We start from the raw sequence: 17,664 nt of genomic DNA, 5'->3' as shown, positions 1-17,664 counted from the left end.
GTGGTGACCAACACGACCATCCGTCTCCAGGTGGGGACCAACATGGCCGTCCGCTACCAGGTGGTGTCCATCACCACTGTCCGTCTCCAGGTGAAGTCCAACACGGCCGTCCGCCTCCAGGTGGTGTCCAACACGGCCATCCCTCTCCAGGCGGTGTCCAACATGGCCATCCCTCTCCAGGCGGTGTCCAACATGGCCATCCCTCTCCAGGCGGTGTCCAACATGGCCATCCCTCTCCAGGTGGTGTCCAACACGGCCATCCCTCTCCAGGTGGTGTTCAACACGACCCTCCACCTCCAGGTGGTGTCCAACACGGCCATCCCTCTCCAGGCGGTGTCCAACACGGCCATCCCTCTCCAGGCGGTGTCCAACGTGGCCATCCACCTCCAGGTGGTGTTCAACACGAAAGTCCACCTCCAGGCGGTGTCCAACATGGCCATCCACCTCCAGGTGGTGTCCAACACGGCCGTCCACCTCCAGGTGGTGTCCAACACGGCCGTCCGCCTCCAGGTGGTGTCAAACACGGCCATCCCTCTCCAGGCGGTGTCCAACATGGCCATCCCTCTCCAGGTGGTGTCCAACATGGCCATCCACCTCCAGGTGGTGTTCAACACGACCCTCCACCTCCAGGCGGTGTCCAACATGGCCATCCACCTCCAGGTGGTGTTCAACACGACCCTCCACCTCCAGGTGGTGTTCAACACGACCCTCCACCTCCAGGTGAAGTCCAACACGGCCGTCCACCTCCAGGTGGTGTCCAACACGGCCATCCCTCTCCAGGCGGTGTCCAACATGGCCATCCCTCTCCAGGCAGTATCCAACATGGCCATCCCTCTCCAGGTGGTGTCCAACACGGCCATCCCTCTCCAGGTGGTGTCCAACACGGCCATCCCTCTCCAGGCTGTGTCCAACACAGCCATCCCTCTTCAGGCGGTGTCCAACGTGGCCATCCACCTCCAGGTGGTGTTCAACACGACCGTCCACCACCAGGCCGTGTCCAACATGGCCGTCCGCCTCCAGGCGGTGTCCAACACGGCCGTCCGCCTCCAGGCGGTGTCCAACACGGCCATCCCTCTCCAGGCGGTGCCCAACATGGCCATCCACCTCCAGGTGGTGTCCAACACGGCCGTCCGCCTCCAGGTGGTGTCCAACACGGCCATCCGCCTCCAGGTGGTGTCCAACACAGCCTCCAGGTGATGTCTTTGTAATAAGATAACTGTAATACGGGGCCCAGGAGAGGCAGAATGGGATCACATTGACATACATGTATCATTGATTTTGCTGCTCCTCCACACTAGAATGTACTACAATGGCAGTCTATGCCTCATATTCATGCACTAAACAGAAAAGAGAAGAAGCAGATGTGTATGCAACAATATCAATCTCTATTAAGTGAGCTGACAAAAGTTAAAAACAATTAAAAAACCCCATACTGGGTATATCCAAAGGACTGCCCCAAAACCTATCCAAAAGAGTAGAAGAAATATTTAACCACACGATATATATGCAGGATAGAAATAAGATGGAAGCGTCCAATATGGGACAGTAAACAAATGAGAGAGTAATAATATATGAATAAATCACATACACATCTGCTTCTTCTCTTTTCTGTTTAGTCTTACATTGAGATGTGGGAACAACCTTTTTTCCTTAGTTTGGTCATATTCATGCACTAATCATCTCTGACTTGTCCACAGTGAGAGCTGAAGGTAGCGGGACGAGTGAGACTACCACGACCCGGGTCCTGATAGAGAACGTCCAGGAGACCTGCTCTCCTGACATGCTGACCCTCCTGGTACAGAACCTCTGTGACAGAGACGTGGACAAGGACTTCCATGTAGAGATGATTCCTGAGCACAGATCTGCCGTTGTCACCTTCACTGGGGCTATAGGTGAGTCAGGTCCATGTATGATACCCTCCGGTTTAGATTCATCATCGCTGAAAGCTTTCTATAGTCTACAATGGACAAGCCTCGTGTGTGATACTGATAGAGGGGTCTCCTGGTATTCACAGATATCCAGAGCTTCATCCAGAGCTTCTCCAACAGTCTCAGAGTCACACAGCTGCAACTATGGGCAAAGCCATTGGAGGAAACCATGAACCTCAGGGTGGAGAACCTACCCCACAACACGTCTGAGCAGCACCTCACATGTTACTTTGAGAGCCCCAGGCATGGAGGAGGAAGGGTGCAAGAAACTGTGATGTTACCTGAGGAGGGAGCTGCGCTGCTTAATTTCTGCGAGCAAAAAAGTAAGTTCGGCCCTTTGGTGGAGGGTTTGTGTAGATGTGGGTAATGATGGTCAACCTGGCACAATATGGAGGCTCCACATGCAATGTCAGAGGAATAGAGAAGTATGGTAAGGTCTTATTAGAGTAAGATCTTCTCTTCTGCCTCCATTCCATGGATGAGACTGATCCGGGAACAGTCTAATAGAGAATGTAGACTTGGAGCAGCATTCAGAAGATGTCACATGTTACATGATGGATGTTATAAGATCTCTGAATAATGAAATGTTGATGTTCGTCTTATTTACAGCTGTGAATGAGATCTTGAAGAAGCAGCACGTCTTTAATAAGACTGCCATAAGAGTGTACCCTTTCTACCCCTCATTAAACTTTCATCTCTATGGGACTGGTGAGCCTGACATTAAGGTACCAGCCCCTAAAGAGTTCAACATCAGTCCTTATATACTGGAGTACATCCTAAAAGATGAGGATATCAAACTGAACATTGAGTCAAAGATGGAGGAAAAGCACTGCAAGATAAACTGGCCAAGTCCCAAGTGCGAGAATCCTATCATAAAAATGGAGATATCTCAAACCATATCTACCAGGACTATGGCAAAGGTTGCCCGCACCTGGACGGACACAATCTCTACTGAATTCTCCCTTATTATCTCACGGTACAAAGTCATAGACTGTAAAATGAATCCTTTCGCATGGGAGGACATCAAGGCACAGACCTCCACTGATGCCTACCATGGAGTACTGGTCAGACCCAACACTGATAGTGACAAGGTCTTCCTGGCAGGTGCAATAAAGGATGTTAATAAGATTGAGCAGAACTTCAGAAAAATGGTGGAGGAAGTCACCCAAAAAGCAGAGAGGGAAAGTCAAGTAACAACCATGAAAGTGCCAATGTCTGCAGCTCTCTATCATATCTTATGTAGCAGTGGTCTGAAGAAACAGATCCTGGCAGAAGTCCCAGAGCTAAAGATGGAGTATGACACTTCCACACACAATGTCACACTAACTGGACTCCAAAATGAAGCTCTCTTAGCCAAGTGTGAAATACTTAATGTCCAGCAGAAGCTGAAATCCAAGTTTGTCCAGTCGAGCCCACACGTCCTTCAGTTCCTGATGTCCTCTGATAATGATGAGGTCTCTTGTCTTCTCCTTGTACGTCACAATATCAATGCTCTAATCGAGGTGGAGGAAAATGCAATCAAACTAACTGGTTACACAAAAAAAGACCTGGTGGACGCAGAAGAGCAAATTAGAAAAGAAGTAATCAGTAAGCAGATTCCAGTTGACGACAAGAATATTCTACGAGGTCCAGAGTGGAAAAGCCTACAATCCCATCTTCTGGAATCCCTCAACTCTGAGACAAGCACAGTCATCATCGAGGAGGCCGAGAACCATGTGGTGGTCACAGGATTGGCTGCCAATGTCAGCCTCAGTTACCAACAACTAAGTGACTTTATTAAGAATAACTCGGAGATAGAAGTGACCGTCCCCTTCAGGTCAAGGGTCATGTTGCTCTTCATTGAGGAGAAAAGGCAGCAGATATGGCAGAACATTAAGACAAAGGTGAGAGTTGTGGTGGGTCACAACAGTGTTTCTTTGTTTGCCCCAAGGATCCATGCTGAGGACGCCGCTGCTCAGCTTCACAATCTTTTGTCCTCATTATATTTTGACTCCCTTCGCATTAATAAACCTGGAGCTAAGAAATTCTGTCGGGAGCAAGAAAAAATTCACAGTTGTACAGCAAAGACCGAATTCAATTGTGCATTAGTCTTAGAGAGCAGCGAGGAGAGCAAACCACTAGATAAAGCCAAGTATGAGGTGATGTTAAAAAGTGGGGTGACCATTGCAGTGTATCAGGATGACCTGTGCCGCCACAATGTGGATGTCATCGTAAACGCTGCTAATGAAGATCTGAAACACAACGGGGGCCTGGCCGCGGCTTTGCTGAAAGCGTCAGGAAACAAACTGCAGGATGATTGTGATCGTATCGTCATGAAGGAGGGGAAGTTGTCCGCCGGGGACTCGGTAATTACTGATGCTGGAAACCTGCCCTGCAAACAGGTTATCCATACAGTTGGACCTCGGTGGGATTCCCAGTTGCATGTGAGATGTGAGCGACTTCTGTGGAAAGCCGTCACCACCAGCTTAGAGTTAGCAGCAGATCATGGCCACAGCTCCATTGCAATCCCCGCGGTCAGCTCTGGAATTTTTGGTTTTCCTGTAAAAGAATGCATTAAAAACATTGTGGACGCCATCGAGGATTACGTAGAGGTGCAAGGCAGCTCCACCAGCTTACAGCGCATACACCTTGTAGATATGAACATCCAGACCGTAAACATCTTTTCTGAGCTCCTGAGGACTAGATTTGGAGGCAGCCAAAGTAGGAAAGGATCTAACCCTAACCCTGTCAGACAAAGGCCCCAAACCCACAGCAGATCAGCGAGAAGTGAGAGGCTGCCCGGAACTGAGGAGGTGTGGACCCAAGAGGGGCTGATCATCAGGTTGGTCCAGAAGAAGATGGAGGATGCAACAGTACGTATAACATTTGTGTGGCTATTTTAGCTTATCATCATTTCTTATAACATAATGGGGCACATTTACTTACCCGGTCCAGTCGTGATCCCGCGGCGCGTTGTCCAACGCTGATTCGGGTCTGCTGGTATTCACTAAGGTCGTGCGCCGAATATACACTAGGTGTTGCCGGAGTTCACCTTCTTCGTCCCGGTGTATGTGCTATTCTTGCGTCACAATTTTTTTTTTAAATTCCGCGTTTTTTCCGAATCTGTCGGGTTTTTTTCTGACGGCCACACCCCCTATTTGTGTTGCGTGAAAGCCCACGCCGATGCGCCACAATCCATTTGCGTGCGCCAAAATCCCGGGTAAATTCGGCACAAATCGGAAATAGTCGGGAAACCCGACGAAAATGCGCGAATCGGACCCTTAGTAAATGAGCTCCAATGTATTCTGGGATGTGACAACCTTTTGGTCTGTGTGAAAACGCCACGTTCCAAACGTTGCATGACAGGAGTCTCCATATTACAGACAGATGTGATAGTGAACAGTGTGAGCAGCGATCTGGATCTTTCCAAGGGTAAAGTTTCTGCAGCCATTTCCACACGTGCAGGACCCGGCCTACAGCAGGAGGTGGATGATTATAGCATGGCTCAGGCGTCGGCGGGGATGATCATAAACACCGACGGACACAATCTCAGCTGCAAGAAGGTTCTTCATGCCGTGACTCCAAACTGGGACCATGGACAAGGAGCTTCAGAGAAGGTTTGTGACTCAATAGTACTGACATGAGCAGTAAAGGGTTAATGTTATGAATTTTATGGTTTCCATTCTTACAACAGATATTAGGGAAAATTATCCGGAATTGCCTGACATGGACAAACCAGCAGAGTATGAAGTCACTGTCCATCCCCGCCCTGGGCACCGGTAATCTGAACTATCCCAAAGCGCTAGTCGCAGCCGTCACACTCGATGCCATCTCCCAGTTCAGCTCCAAGAATAAACCATCCAACCTCCAAGTTGTGGAAATCGTTCTTCACCCAAATGACAAAGACACAATCCAGGTAACAATTACATCACACCACTTCCCGTGTACATAAGCAGTGCAACAATGTCACACTGCTCTCTACCCTCAGTTCACATCTGCACTGCTACACGATTCACTTCTAATGAGTCCAATGGATTCAAAGAGATAGTAGTACAGAGGATATCAGCTCTATAAAGATTACACACAGTGAAATAAGCTGCCGAGTAATGTAGTGTACGGTTTGTAGATGAGAACTGAGAATATACTGCCCCCTTGGCGCTAGAAAATAACTACTCTATTACTGGCCGTATGTACAAGAATATAACTACTATAATACTGCCCCCTATGTACAGGAATATAACTACTATAATACTGCTCCCTATGTACAAGAATATAACTACTATAATACTGCCCCCTATGTACAAGAATATAACTACTATAATACTGCTCCCTATGTACAGGAATATAACTACTATATTACTGCCCCCTATGTACAGGAATATAACTACTATAATACTGCCCCCTATGTACAGGAATATAACTACTATAATACTGCTCCCTATGTACAAGAATATAACTACTATAATACTGCCCCCTATGTACAAGTATATAACTACTATAATACTGCCCCGATGTACAGGAATATAACTACTATAATACTGCCCCTATGTACAAGAATTATAACTACTATAATACTGCCCCCTATGTACAAGTATATAACTACTATAATACTGCCCCGATGTACAGGAATATAACTACTATAATACTGCCCATATGTACAAGAATATAACTACTATAATACTGCCCACTATGTACAGGAATATAACTACTATAATACTGCCCCCTATGTACAAGAATATAACTACTATAATACTGCCCCATATGTACAAGAATATAACTACTATAATACTGCCCCCTATGTACAGGAATATAACTACTATAATACTGCTCCCTATGTACAAGAATATAACTACTATAATACTGCCCCGATGTACAGGAATACAACTACTATAATACTGCCCATATGTACAAGAATATAACTACTATAATACTGCCCCGATGTACAAGAATATAACTACTATAATACTGCTCCCTATGTACAAGAATATAACTACTATAATACTGCCCCCTATGTACAGGAATATAACTACTATAATACTGCCCCTATGTACAAGAATTATAACTACTATAATACTGCCCCCTATGTACAAGTATATAACTACTATAATACTGCCCCGATGTACAGGAATATAACTACTATAATACTGCTCCCTATGTACAAGAATATAACTACTATAATACTGCCCCCTATGTACAAGAATATAACTACTATAATACTGCTCCCTATGTACAGGAATATAACTACTATAATACTGCTCCCTATGTACAAGAATATAACTACTATAATACTGCCCCATATGTACAAGAATATAACTACTATAATACTGCTCCCTATGTACAAGAATATAACTACTATAATACTGCCCCGATGTACAGGAATATAACTACTATAATACTGCCCATATGTACAAGAATATAACTAGTATAATACTGCCCATATGTACAAGTATATAACTACTATAATACTGCCCCGATGTACAGGAATATAACTACTATAATACTGCTCCCTATGTACAAGAATATAACTACTATAATACTGCCCCCTATGTACAAGTATATAACTACTATAATACTGCCCCGATGTACAGGAATATAACTACTATAATACTGCCCCCTATGTACAAGAATATAACTACTATAATACTGCCCCCTATGTACAAGACTATAACTACTATAATACTGCCCCCTATGTACAGGAATATAACTACTATAATACTACCCCCTATGTACAAGTATATATCTACTATAATACTGCCCCCTATGTACAAGTATATATCTACTATAATACTGCCCCCTATGTACAAGAATATATCTACTATAATACTGCCCCCTATGTACAAGAATATATCTACTATAATACTGCCCCCTATGTACAAGAATATATCTACTATAATACTGCCCCCTATGTACAAGAATATATCTACTATAATACTGCCCCCTATGTACAGGAATATAACTACTATAATACTGCTCCCTATGTACAAGTATATAACTACTATAATACTGCCCCGATGTACAGGAATATAACTACTATAATACTACCCCCTATGTACAAGAATATAACTACTATAATACTGCCCCCTATGTACAAGAATATAACTACTATAATACTGCCCCCTATGTACAAGAATATATCTACTATAATACTGCCCCCTATGTACAGGAATATAACTACTATAATACTGCCCCCTATGTACAAGAATATAACTAGTATAATACTGCCCCCTATGTACAGGAATATAACTACTATAATACTGCCCCCTATGTACAAGAATATAACTACTATAATACTGCCCCCTATGTACAAGAATATATCTACTATAATACTACCCCCTATGTACAGGAATATAACTACTATAATACTGCCCTCTATGTACAGGAATATAACTACTATAATACTGCCTGCCTTTGTTGTTTCTTGAACAGTTTATATATGTGTCATTTTTAAGGCATTTAGCTCTGAGTTGGTGAATTACACTGGTAGCAGCAGGAGGCAGAGCAATACCCCGGGCTCAGGTAGGTACCAGAAGGGGGATATTACAGGCTACATATGTGCGGGTTACGGTTTCCTATCTCCTACACAGCATACAATCTGTAAGCTGCAGATTGCCATATTAAAGGGGAGTCCCACTGGAATGTAGAATATGTCCCCAGGGTCGTCATGTTCTCCTATGTAGTGTAGGAGCTGGAGCTCCTATGTAGTGTCAGGATCGGTGGTAGTGGATCATCTGGACCACCACAGACGATGATTCAAGCTGACACCTAGGACCGGAGTCTAAGTGGCCCCTGGTTTTCACCAGATCCGCCGCAAGGTGGGTTGGACTTGCTGCCACCAGGTTGTTTCACAGGTGCGACTTTGTCTGCATTGGTGGCAAAGGCAAAGTACAGAATCGCTAAGGCAAGCTCGTGGTCGGGGACAGGCAGGAGATCGAGACAGGCAGCACAGGATCAAAGTCGGGGACGTAGCGGTGGTTCGGGACAGGCAGCACGGGATTGGAGTCAGGTACAGAATTGAGGTCACAATGGGAAATCAGGATAATCGCAAGGGGCATGGAACAAAGCTTTCTCTCAGGCATAGAGCACAAAGATCCCCCAGGGGACACAGAAAGGGGCTGGGAATGGGGATCCAGCAACCGGCGGAGTGTGATGGAGGACATGACCTTCACGACAGAACATATCTTTCACATCCTTCTTCCGTCTTGCAGTTTTCTGTGGGACAGTGAAAAATCTGACTCTAGGAGTCCATGAAATGCGGATCGGATCCGCGACCTTCCAAATCAAGACCGGAGACATCACAAAGGAAGCGGCCGATGTCATTGTCAACTCCTCCAATAACAACTTCACTCTTCACTCAGGTGAATCTCCACAAAGCTTCACACTGTCCTGACAAGACAGAATATCCTGGCAACTGCTCCATAGGGGTGGAACAGAGGGAAAGACAGGATCATCAGCTGCCACCACAGCTTTATCTGCCAATCTATAAATCCTGACCTAGACAGGAAGAACCTCCACACTATACACATATAGCTCTCTGCTGCTGTCACCTCCACACTACACACATACAACTCTCTGCTGCTGTCCCCTCCACACTGCACACACATATCCCTCTGCTGCTGTCACCTCCACACTACACACAAAACACTCTGCTGCTGTCACCTCCACACTATACACATATAACACTATGCTGCTGTCACCAGCACATTACACACATACAACCCTCTGCTGCTGTCACCTCCACACTACACACACATAACCCTCTGCTGCTGTCACCTCCACACTACACACATACAACCTTCTGCTGCTGTCACCTCCACACTACACACATACAACCTTCTGCTGCTGTCACCTCCACACTACACACATACAACCTTCTGCTGCTGTCACCTCCACACTACACACATACAACTCTCTGCTGCTGTCACCTCCACACTACACACACATATCCATCTACTGCTGTCACCTCCACACTACACACATACAACTCTCTGCTGCTGTCCCCTCCACACTACACACACATATCCCTCTGCTGCTGTCACCTCCACGCTACACACATACAACTCTCTGCTGCTGTCACCACCACACTACACATACATATCCCTCTGCTGCTGTCACCTCCACACTCCACACATATAACACTCTGCTGCTGTCACCTCCACACTACACACATACAACTTTCTTCTGCTGTCACCTCCACACTACACACATACAACCTTCTGCTGCTGTCACCTCCACACTACACACATACAACTCTCTGCTGCTGTCACCTCCACACTACACACACATAACCCTCTGCTGCTGTCACCTCCACACTACACACACATATCCCTCTGCTGCTGTCACCTCCACACTACACACATATAACACTCTGCTGCTGTCACCACCACACTACACATACATATCCCTCTGCTGCTGTCACCTCCACACTCCACACATATAACACTCTGCTGCTGTCACCTCCACACTACACACATACAACTTTCTTCTGCTGTCACCTCCACACTACACACACATAACCCTCTGCTGCTGTCACCTCCACACTACACACACATAACCCTCTGCTGCTGTCACCTCCACACTACACACATAAAACTTTCTGCTGCTGTCACCTCACAGTACACACATATATCCCTCTGCTGCTGTCACCTCTACACTTCACACATATAACTCTCTGCTGCTGTCACCTCCACACTGCACACATAAAACTTTCTGCTGCTGTCACCTCCACACTACACACACATATCCCTCTGCTGCTGGCACCTCCACACTACACACATGTAACACTCTGCTGCTGTCACCTCCACACTACACACACACAAACCTCTGCTGCTGTCACCTCCACACTACACACATATATCCTTCTGCTGCTGTCACCTCCACACTACACACACAAATCCCTCTGCTGCTGTCACCTCCACACTACACACATATAACACTCTGCTGCTGTCACCTCCACACTACACACATGTAACACTCTGCTGCTGTCACCTCCACACTACACACACAAATCCCTCTGCCGCTGTCACCTCCACACTACACACATACACACAACCCTCTGCAGCTGTAACCTCCACACTAAACTAAACTTTTTATTTGTAGGTGTCTCCAAAGCCATTCTTGAAGCGTCTGGAGTTAGTGTGCAAACAGCTGTCAGGACATTAGGTACAAGTTTGTACATTTTATTTACTGTCATATTTCAGGATAACCTTGTTTTGAGTGACCTATACTAAACCATTGTCTGGTGGAGAGCGGCAATGCTGCCTTTGCTGACTCCGGAGGGGTTTCCAGGTCCCCTAGGTCTGATTTTGTCACGTTCTATATTAGTTGAGGAGCCCCTTCTTGTCCAGACATGAGGGTTTGATGTTTCATTTATTTCTTTCCACCAGGAGCTCAGCCGCACAAGGGTTACATCATTACAAACGCGGGGAACCTCCCTGCGTGTAGCTGGATCCTCCATGTAGTGGGGCCATCACAACCAGGAGACATCAAGAAGATTGTCCTGGACTGTCTGCAAGAAAGCGAGAAGCTGCAGGCAGCGTGTGTTGCCTTCCCAGCTGTGGGGACAGGTAGGACACTGAGGGACACTCTTGAAGAGATGTTACACAGGTTATCATTGGTTATCCTAGGGACCGCACCCTTATGGGGTGGAGTACAGGCTCCGACTCATAACACCCCACAAGGAAAAATTGCGGTGCTACGGTTATAAAAAAAAACGCAGTAAAGAGCAACAGCCTTAAATTTGGAGCTCTAGAAGCATCAGAGGGTCTTTCTTCTGCTGTATGCATTGACCACCACACAACCGGTCTGTACAACATAATCCTGAAAATAATTCCTATTCCTTAAGAGATGACATGAACCACCTCCCGACCTGACGACATGAGCCACCTCTGAACGTGACGACATGAGCAACCTCCCGACCTGACGACACGAACCACCTCCCAACCTGATGACATGAGCCACCTCCCAACCAGACGACATGAACCACCTCACCCGACCTGACGACTTGAGCCACCTCTGGACGTGACGACATAAGCAACCTCCCGACCTGACGACATGAGCCACCTCTGGACGTGACGACATGAGCAACCTCCCAACCTGACGACACGAACCACCTCCCGACCTGATGACATGAGCCACCTCCCAACCAGACGACATGAACCACCTCACCCGACCTGATGACATGAGCCACCTCCCAACCAGACGACATGAACCACCTCACCCGACCTGACGACTTGAGCCACCTCTGGACATGACGACATAAGCAACCGCCCGACCTGACGACATGAGCCACCTCTGGACGTGACGACATGAGCAACCTCCCGACCTGACGACACGAACCACCTCCCGACCTGATGACATGAGCCACCTCCCAACCAGACGACATGAACCACCTCACCCGACCTATCGATATGAGCCACCTCTGGACGTGACGACATGAGCCACCTCCCGACATGATGATATGAGCCACCACCATACAGCCGGTCTTTACAACATATTCCGGAAGAGAAATATATTCCTATTCCTTCAGAGATGACATGAGGCACCGTCTGACCCAACAACACAAGCCGGCCCCTGACCTGATGACACAATCCCTCTCCTGACCCAGCGACACAGTCCCTCTCCTAACCTGACGAAGCAGGCTGTCTCCTAACCTGACGAAGCGGGCAGTCTCTTGACCTGATACACGAGCCATCTCCTGACCTGACGACATGAGGAGTCTCCCGACGAAGTGGGCCGTCTCCTGACCTAACGACAGGAGCCGTCTCCTGAACTGACGACACGAGCCACGCCCTGACCTTATGACTCGAGCCACATCCCCACCTTATGACACTAGCCACGCCCTGACAAAACGAGCCACGCCCTGACCTGAGGACACAAACCACGCCCTGACCTGAGGACACAAGCCACGTCCTGACCTGACGGCACGAGCCATGTTCCCTGAACCGACAACACGAGCCACGTCCCCTGAACTGACATGAGCCTGACATAAATGGTTCTCCCTTTGTTGCTCCAGGTGCTGGTCAATTAGCTGCTGCAGTGGTGGCTGACACTATTCTAGAAGGTGTAATGGATTTCATCAGCTCTGGTTTAGTGAGGTCAATTCAGACGGTGAAGGTGGTAATTTTCCAGCAGCACATGCTTAATGACTTCTACATGGCCATGAAGAAGAAGGAGGGGACTCAGCTGCCAGGACCCAAATCTTTTCTGAATAAATTAACAGGTAAGATTTACATGTGATTGTCAGGTCAGAGAATGTGGTAAAATAAGGCGCTGCAAGGCCAGAGGATGCGGTAGATTGAGGTACCGTAACGCCAGGGGATGTGGTAAAGTGCTGTATGGCCAGAGAATTCAGTAATGTAAGGTTCTGAAAGGCGAGAGAATGCAGTAAAGTAAGGAGCTGCAAGCCCAGAGAATGCAGCAAAGTAAGGAGCTGCAAGGCCAAAGAATGCAGCAAAGTAAGGAGCTGCAAGGCCAAAGAATGCAGCAAAGTAAGGAGCTGCAAGGCCAAAGAATGTAGCAAAGTAAGGAGCTGCAAGGCCAGAGAATGCAGCAAAGTAAGGAGCTGCAAGGCCAGAGAATGCAGCAAAGTAAGGAGCTGCAAGGCCAGAGAATGCAGCAAAGTAAGGAGCTGCAAGGCCAGACAATGCGGTAAAGTGCTGCAACGCCAGGGGATGCAGGAAATTAAGGCTCTGCAAGGCCAAAGTATGTAGTAAAGTAAGGTGCTGCAAGGCCAGACTGGAGAGCACACAACAGAACACCCTATGTAACCAGCTGTAAGGACACTTTATAAAATTACCCATAACATAGATATCAGTAAACTTTAACTGTATAAGTTCCTAAATATGACATACTACACTTCTTTCTGGGTAAAAAATTAGGTCACAGCTTTATTTATTTATATATTAACCCGTAATATTCAAATATGAATATTTAACATCATAATCTGAAATTTGTCGGTGGTCACACAGGTCTTGGGCTTGTTCCATGACGGCTCTGTGACGCTGGTGTGACATGATAGGACAAGGCTCTGATTCTATAAGAGATTACAATGTCCAAAAGTACGTGGATTGTAGGATAAAATCTCTTAAAATAATATAAAATAGGAGAAAACAACAAAACAGTAGAGGGGGCAAATGACACCTGAAACACGGCTGATGTGTTGTGGCCTGGGATCGGGGGTCACCTCTAGGGGTAACGTTTGTGACTTGTCTCTCGTCTTCTTCAGCTCTTCTGCCTTCGGTTCCCACTTTCCTGAGGCCTAAGGCACAGAAGGTGGCGGTGCAGAAGCTGACGGCCTTCCAGCTGTTGGATAACATTGATCCGGTGATCTTCAGTCTCTGCTCGGATGATGTGGAGAAGGTGCAGAGGACCAAGCAGTGGCTGCAACAGCAGATCGAGGCTGAGCAGATGGAGTGCCCACTGACAGACGAGGGGATCTCCGAGCTCGAGGAGAGCGAGTATGAGAAGATCCTCGATCTCCAGAGAAGATTCCAAGTCTCTGTGGTCTACAAACCTCCTGACCCTTGTATTCGGATATTCGGCCTCACGCGGGACGTCTTCCGGGTCCAAGGTGAGATCCAAAAAATCATCAACTGTGTGAAGGACCGGAAGAGCAGAGAGCGAGCGGCCGAGCTCACGGGGAACCTGGTGGAGTGGAGGTACCGGCGCGGCCCTAACATTAGTCTATTCAGCGAGATGGTGAACCTGGAGCTGGAGGAAGCGAGGAATGCAAATAAAACCAGCATCACTGTCCAGAACCAGAACCTGAAGATGACTGTCGACCTGACAAACATGACCGCCACAGACACACATGGAAACCAACTAGAGATCGAAAGAGCCCTCAAACACGGTAACAACCTGTGACTACCTCTCACACAGGATATACAGGCAGGGGGCGGGGCTGTGACTACCTCTCACACAGGATATACAGGCAGGGGGCGGGGCTGTGACTACCTCTCACACAGGATATACAGGCAGGGGGCGGGGCTGTGACTACCTCTCACACAGGATATACAGGCAGGGGGCGGGGCTGTGACTATCTCTCACACAGGATATACAGGCAGGGGGCGGGGCTGTGACTACCTCTCACACAGGATATACAGGCAGGGGGCGGGGCTGTGACTACCTCTCACACAGGATATACAGGCAGGGGGCGGGGCTGTGACTGCCTCTCACACAGGATATACAGGCAGGGGGCGGGGCTGTGACTACCTCTCACACAGGATATACAGGCAGGGGGCGAGGCTGTGACTACCTCTCACACAGGATATACAGGCAGGGGGCGGGGCTGTGACCACCTCTCACACAGGATATACAGGCAGGGGGCGGGGCTGTGACTACCTCTCACACAGGATATACAGGCAGGGGGCGGGGCTGTGACTATCTCTCACACAGGATATACAGGCAGGGGGCGGGGCTGTGACTACCTCTCACACAGGATATACAGGCAGGGGGCGGGGCTGTGACTACCTCTCACACAGGATATACAGGCAGGGGGCGGGGCTGTGACTGCCTCTCACACAGGATATACAGGCAGGGGGCGGGGCTGTGACTACCTCTCACACAGGATATACAGGCAGGGGGCGAGGCTGTGACTACCTCTCACACAGGATATACAGGCAGGGGGCGGGGCTGTGACCACCTCTCACACAGGATATACAGGCAGGGGGCGGGGCTGTGACTACCTCTCACACAGGATATACAGGCAGGGGGCGGGGCTGTGACTACCTCTCACACAGGATATACAGGCAGGTGGCGGGGCTGTGACTACCTCTCACACAGGATATACAGACAGGGGGCGGGGCTGTGACTGCCTCTCACACAGGATATACAGGCAGGGGGCGGGGCTGTGACTACCTCTCACCCAGGATATACAGGCAGGGGGCGGGGCTGTGACTACCTCTCACACAGAATATACAGGCAGGGGGCGGGGCTGTGAGTACCTATCACACAGGATATACAGGCAGGGGGCGGGGCTGTGACTACCTCTCACACAGGATATACAGGCAGGGGGCGGGGCTGTGACTACCTCTCACACAGGATATACAGGCAGGGGGCGGGGCTGTGACTACCTCTCACACACAGGATATACAGGCAGGGGGCGGGGCTGTGACTACCTCTCACACAGGATATACATGCAGGGGGCGGGGCTGTGACTACCTCTCACACAGGATATACATGCAGGGGGCAGGGCTGTGACTACCTCTCACACAGGATATACAGGCAGGGGGCGGGGCTGTGACTACCTCTCACACAGGATATACAGGCAGGGGGCGGGCCTGTGACTACCTCTCACCCAGGATATACAGACAGAGGGCGGGGCTGTGACTGCCTCTCACACAGGATATACAGGCAGGGGGCAGGGCTGTTACTACCTCTCACACAGGATATACAGGCAGGGGGCGGGGCTGTGACCTCTCACACAGGATATACAGGCAGGGGGCGGGGCTGTGACTACCTCTCACACAGGATATACAGGCAGGGGGCGAGGCTGTGACTACCTCTCACACAGGATATACAGGCAGGGGCGGGGCTGTGACTACCTCTCACACAGGATATACAGGCAGGGGGCGGGGCTGTGACTACCTCTCACACAGGATATACAGGCAGGGGGCGGGGCTGTGACCACCTGTCACACAGGATATACAGGCAGGGGGCGGGGCTGTGACTACCTCTCACACAGGATATACAGGCAGGGGGCGGGGCTGTGACTGCCTCACACAGGATATACAGGCAGGGGGCGGGGCTGTGACTACCTCTCACACAGGATATACAGGCAGGGGGCGGGGCTGTGACTACCTCTCACACAGGATATACAGGCAGGGGGCGGGGCTGTGACTACCTCTCACACAGGATATACAGGCAGGGGGCGGGGCTGTGACTACCTCTCACCCAGGATATACAGACAGAGGGCGGGCCTGTGACTACCTCTCACCCAGGATATACAGGCAGGGGGCAGGGCTGTGACTACCTCTCACACAGGATATACAGGCAGGGGGCGGGGCTGTGACTACCTCTCACACAGGATATACAGGCAGGGTGCGGGGCTGTGACTACCTCTCACACAGGATATACAGGCAGGGGGCAGGGCTGTGACTACCTCTCACACAGGATATACAGACAGGGGGCGAGGCTGTGACTACCTCTCACACATGATATACAGGCAGGGGGCGGGGCTGTGACTACCTCTCACACAGGATATACAGGCAGGGGGCGGGGCTGTGACTACCTCTCACACAGTATATACAGGCAGGGGGCGGGGCTGTGACTACCTCTCACACAGGATATACAGGCAGGGGGTGGGCTGTGACTACCAGCACACAGGATATACAGGCAGGGGGCGGGGCTGTGACTACCTCTCACACAGGATATACAGGCAGGGGGCGGGGCTGTAACTACCTCTCACGCAGGATATACAGGCAGGGGGCAGGGCTGTGACTACCTCTCACACAGGATATACAGGCAGGGGGCGGGCCTGTGACTACCTCTCACACAGGATATACAGGCAGGGGGCGGGGCTGTGACCACCTGTCACACAGGATATACAGGCAGGGGGCGGGGCTGTGACTACCTCTCACACAGGATATACAGGCAGGGGGCGGGGCTGTGACTGCCTCACACAGGATATACAGGCAGGGGGCGGGGCTGTGACTACCTCTCACACAGGATATACAGGCAGGGGGCGGGGCTGTGACTACCTCTCACACAGGATATACAGGCAGGGGCGGTGCTGTGACTACCTCTCACACAGGATATACAG

At 49.2% G+C, this 17,664-nt stretch overlaps 1 protein-coding gene across 1 annotated transcript in view; it reads left to right on the top strand.

Annotated features, from left to right (window-relative positions):
* LOC140075808 (protein mono-ADP-ribosyltransferase PARP14-like) overlaps nucleotides 1-17,664 on the top strand; it is a 44,524-nt gene that overhangs the window by 14,694 nt on the left and 12,166 nt on the right. Inside the window, exons 4-14 of the mRNA XM_072122146.1 lie at nucleotides 1,698-1,892; nucleotides 2,015-2,251; nucleotides 2,538-4,780; nucleotides 5,291-5,524; nucleotides 5,602-5,823; nucleotides 8,357-8,423; nucleotides 9,113-9,262; nucleotides 11,004-11,066; nucleotides 11,291-11,470; nucleotides 12,919-13,125; nucleotides 14,131-14,754. Of these exons, the coding sequence (XP_071978247.1) occupies nucleotides 1,698-1,892; nucleotides 2,015-2,251; nucleotides 2,538-4,780; nucleotides 5,291-5,524; nucleotides 5,602-5,823; nucleotides 8,357-8,423; nucleotides 9,113-9,262; nucleotides 11,004-11,066; nucleotides 11,291-11,470; nucleotides 12,919-13,125; nucleotides 14,131-14,754 (4,422 nt within the window). The remainder of the gene's footprint in view (nucleotides 1-1,697; nucleotides 1,893-2,014; nucleotides 2,252-2,537; nucleotides 4,781-5,290; nucleotides 5,525-5,601; nucleotides 5,824-8,356; nucleotides 8,424-9,112; nucleotides 9,263-11,003; nucleotides 11,067-11,290; nucleotides 11,471-12,918; nucleotides 13,126-14,130; nucleotides 14,755-17,664) is intronic.

The sequence above is a fragment of the Engystomops pustulosus genome, chromosome 8, assembly GCF_040894005.1.
Source record: "Engystomops pustulosus chromosome 8, aEngPut4.maternal, whole genome shotgun sequence".
Classification (NCBI taxonomy): Eukaryota; Metazoa; Chordata; class Amphibia; order Anura; family Leptodactylidae; genus Engystomops; species Engystomops pustulosus.
The sequence above is the reverse complement of the archived record's forward strand: the minus strand, read 5'-3'. Positions and strand labels throughout refer to the sequence as shown.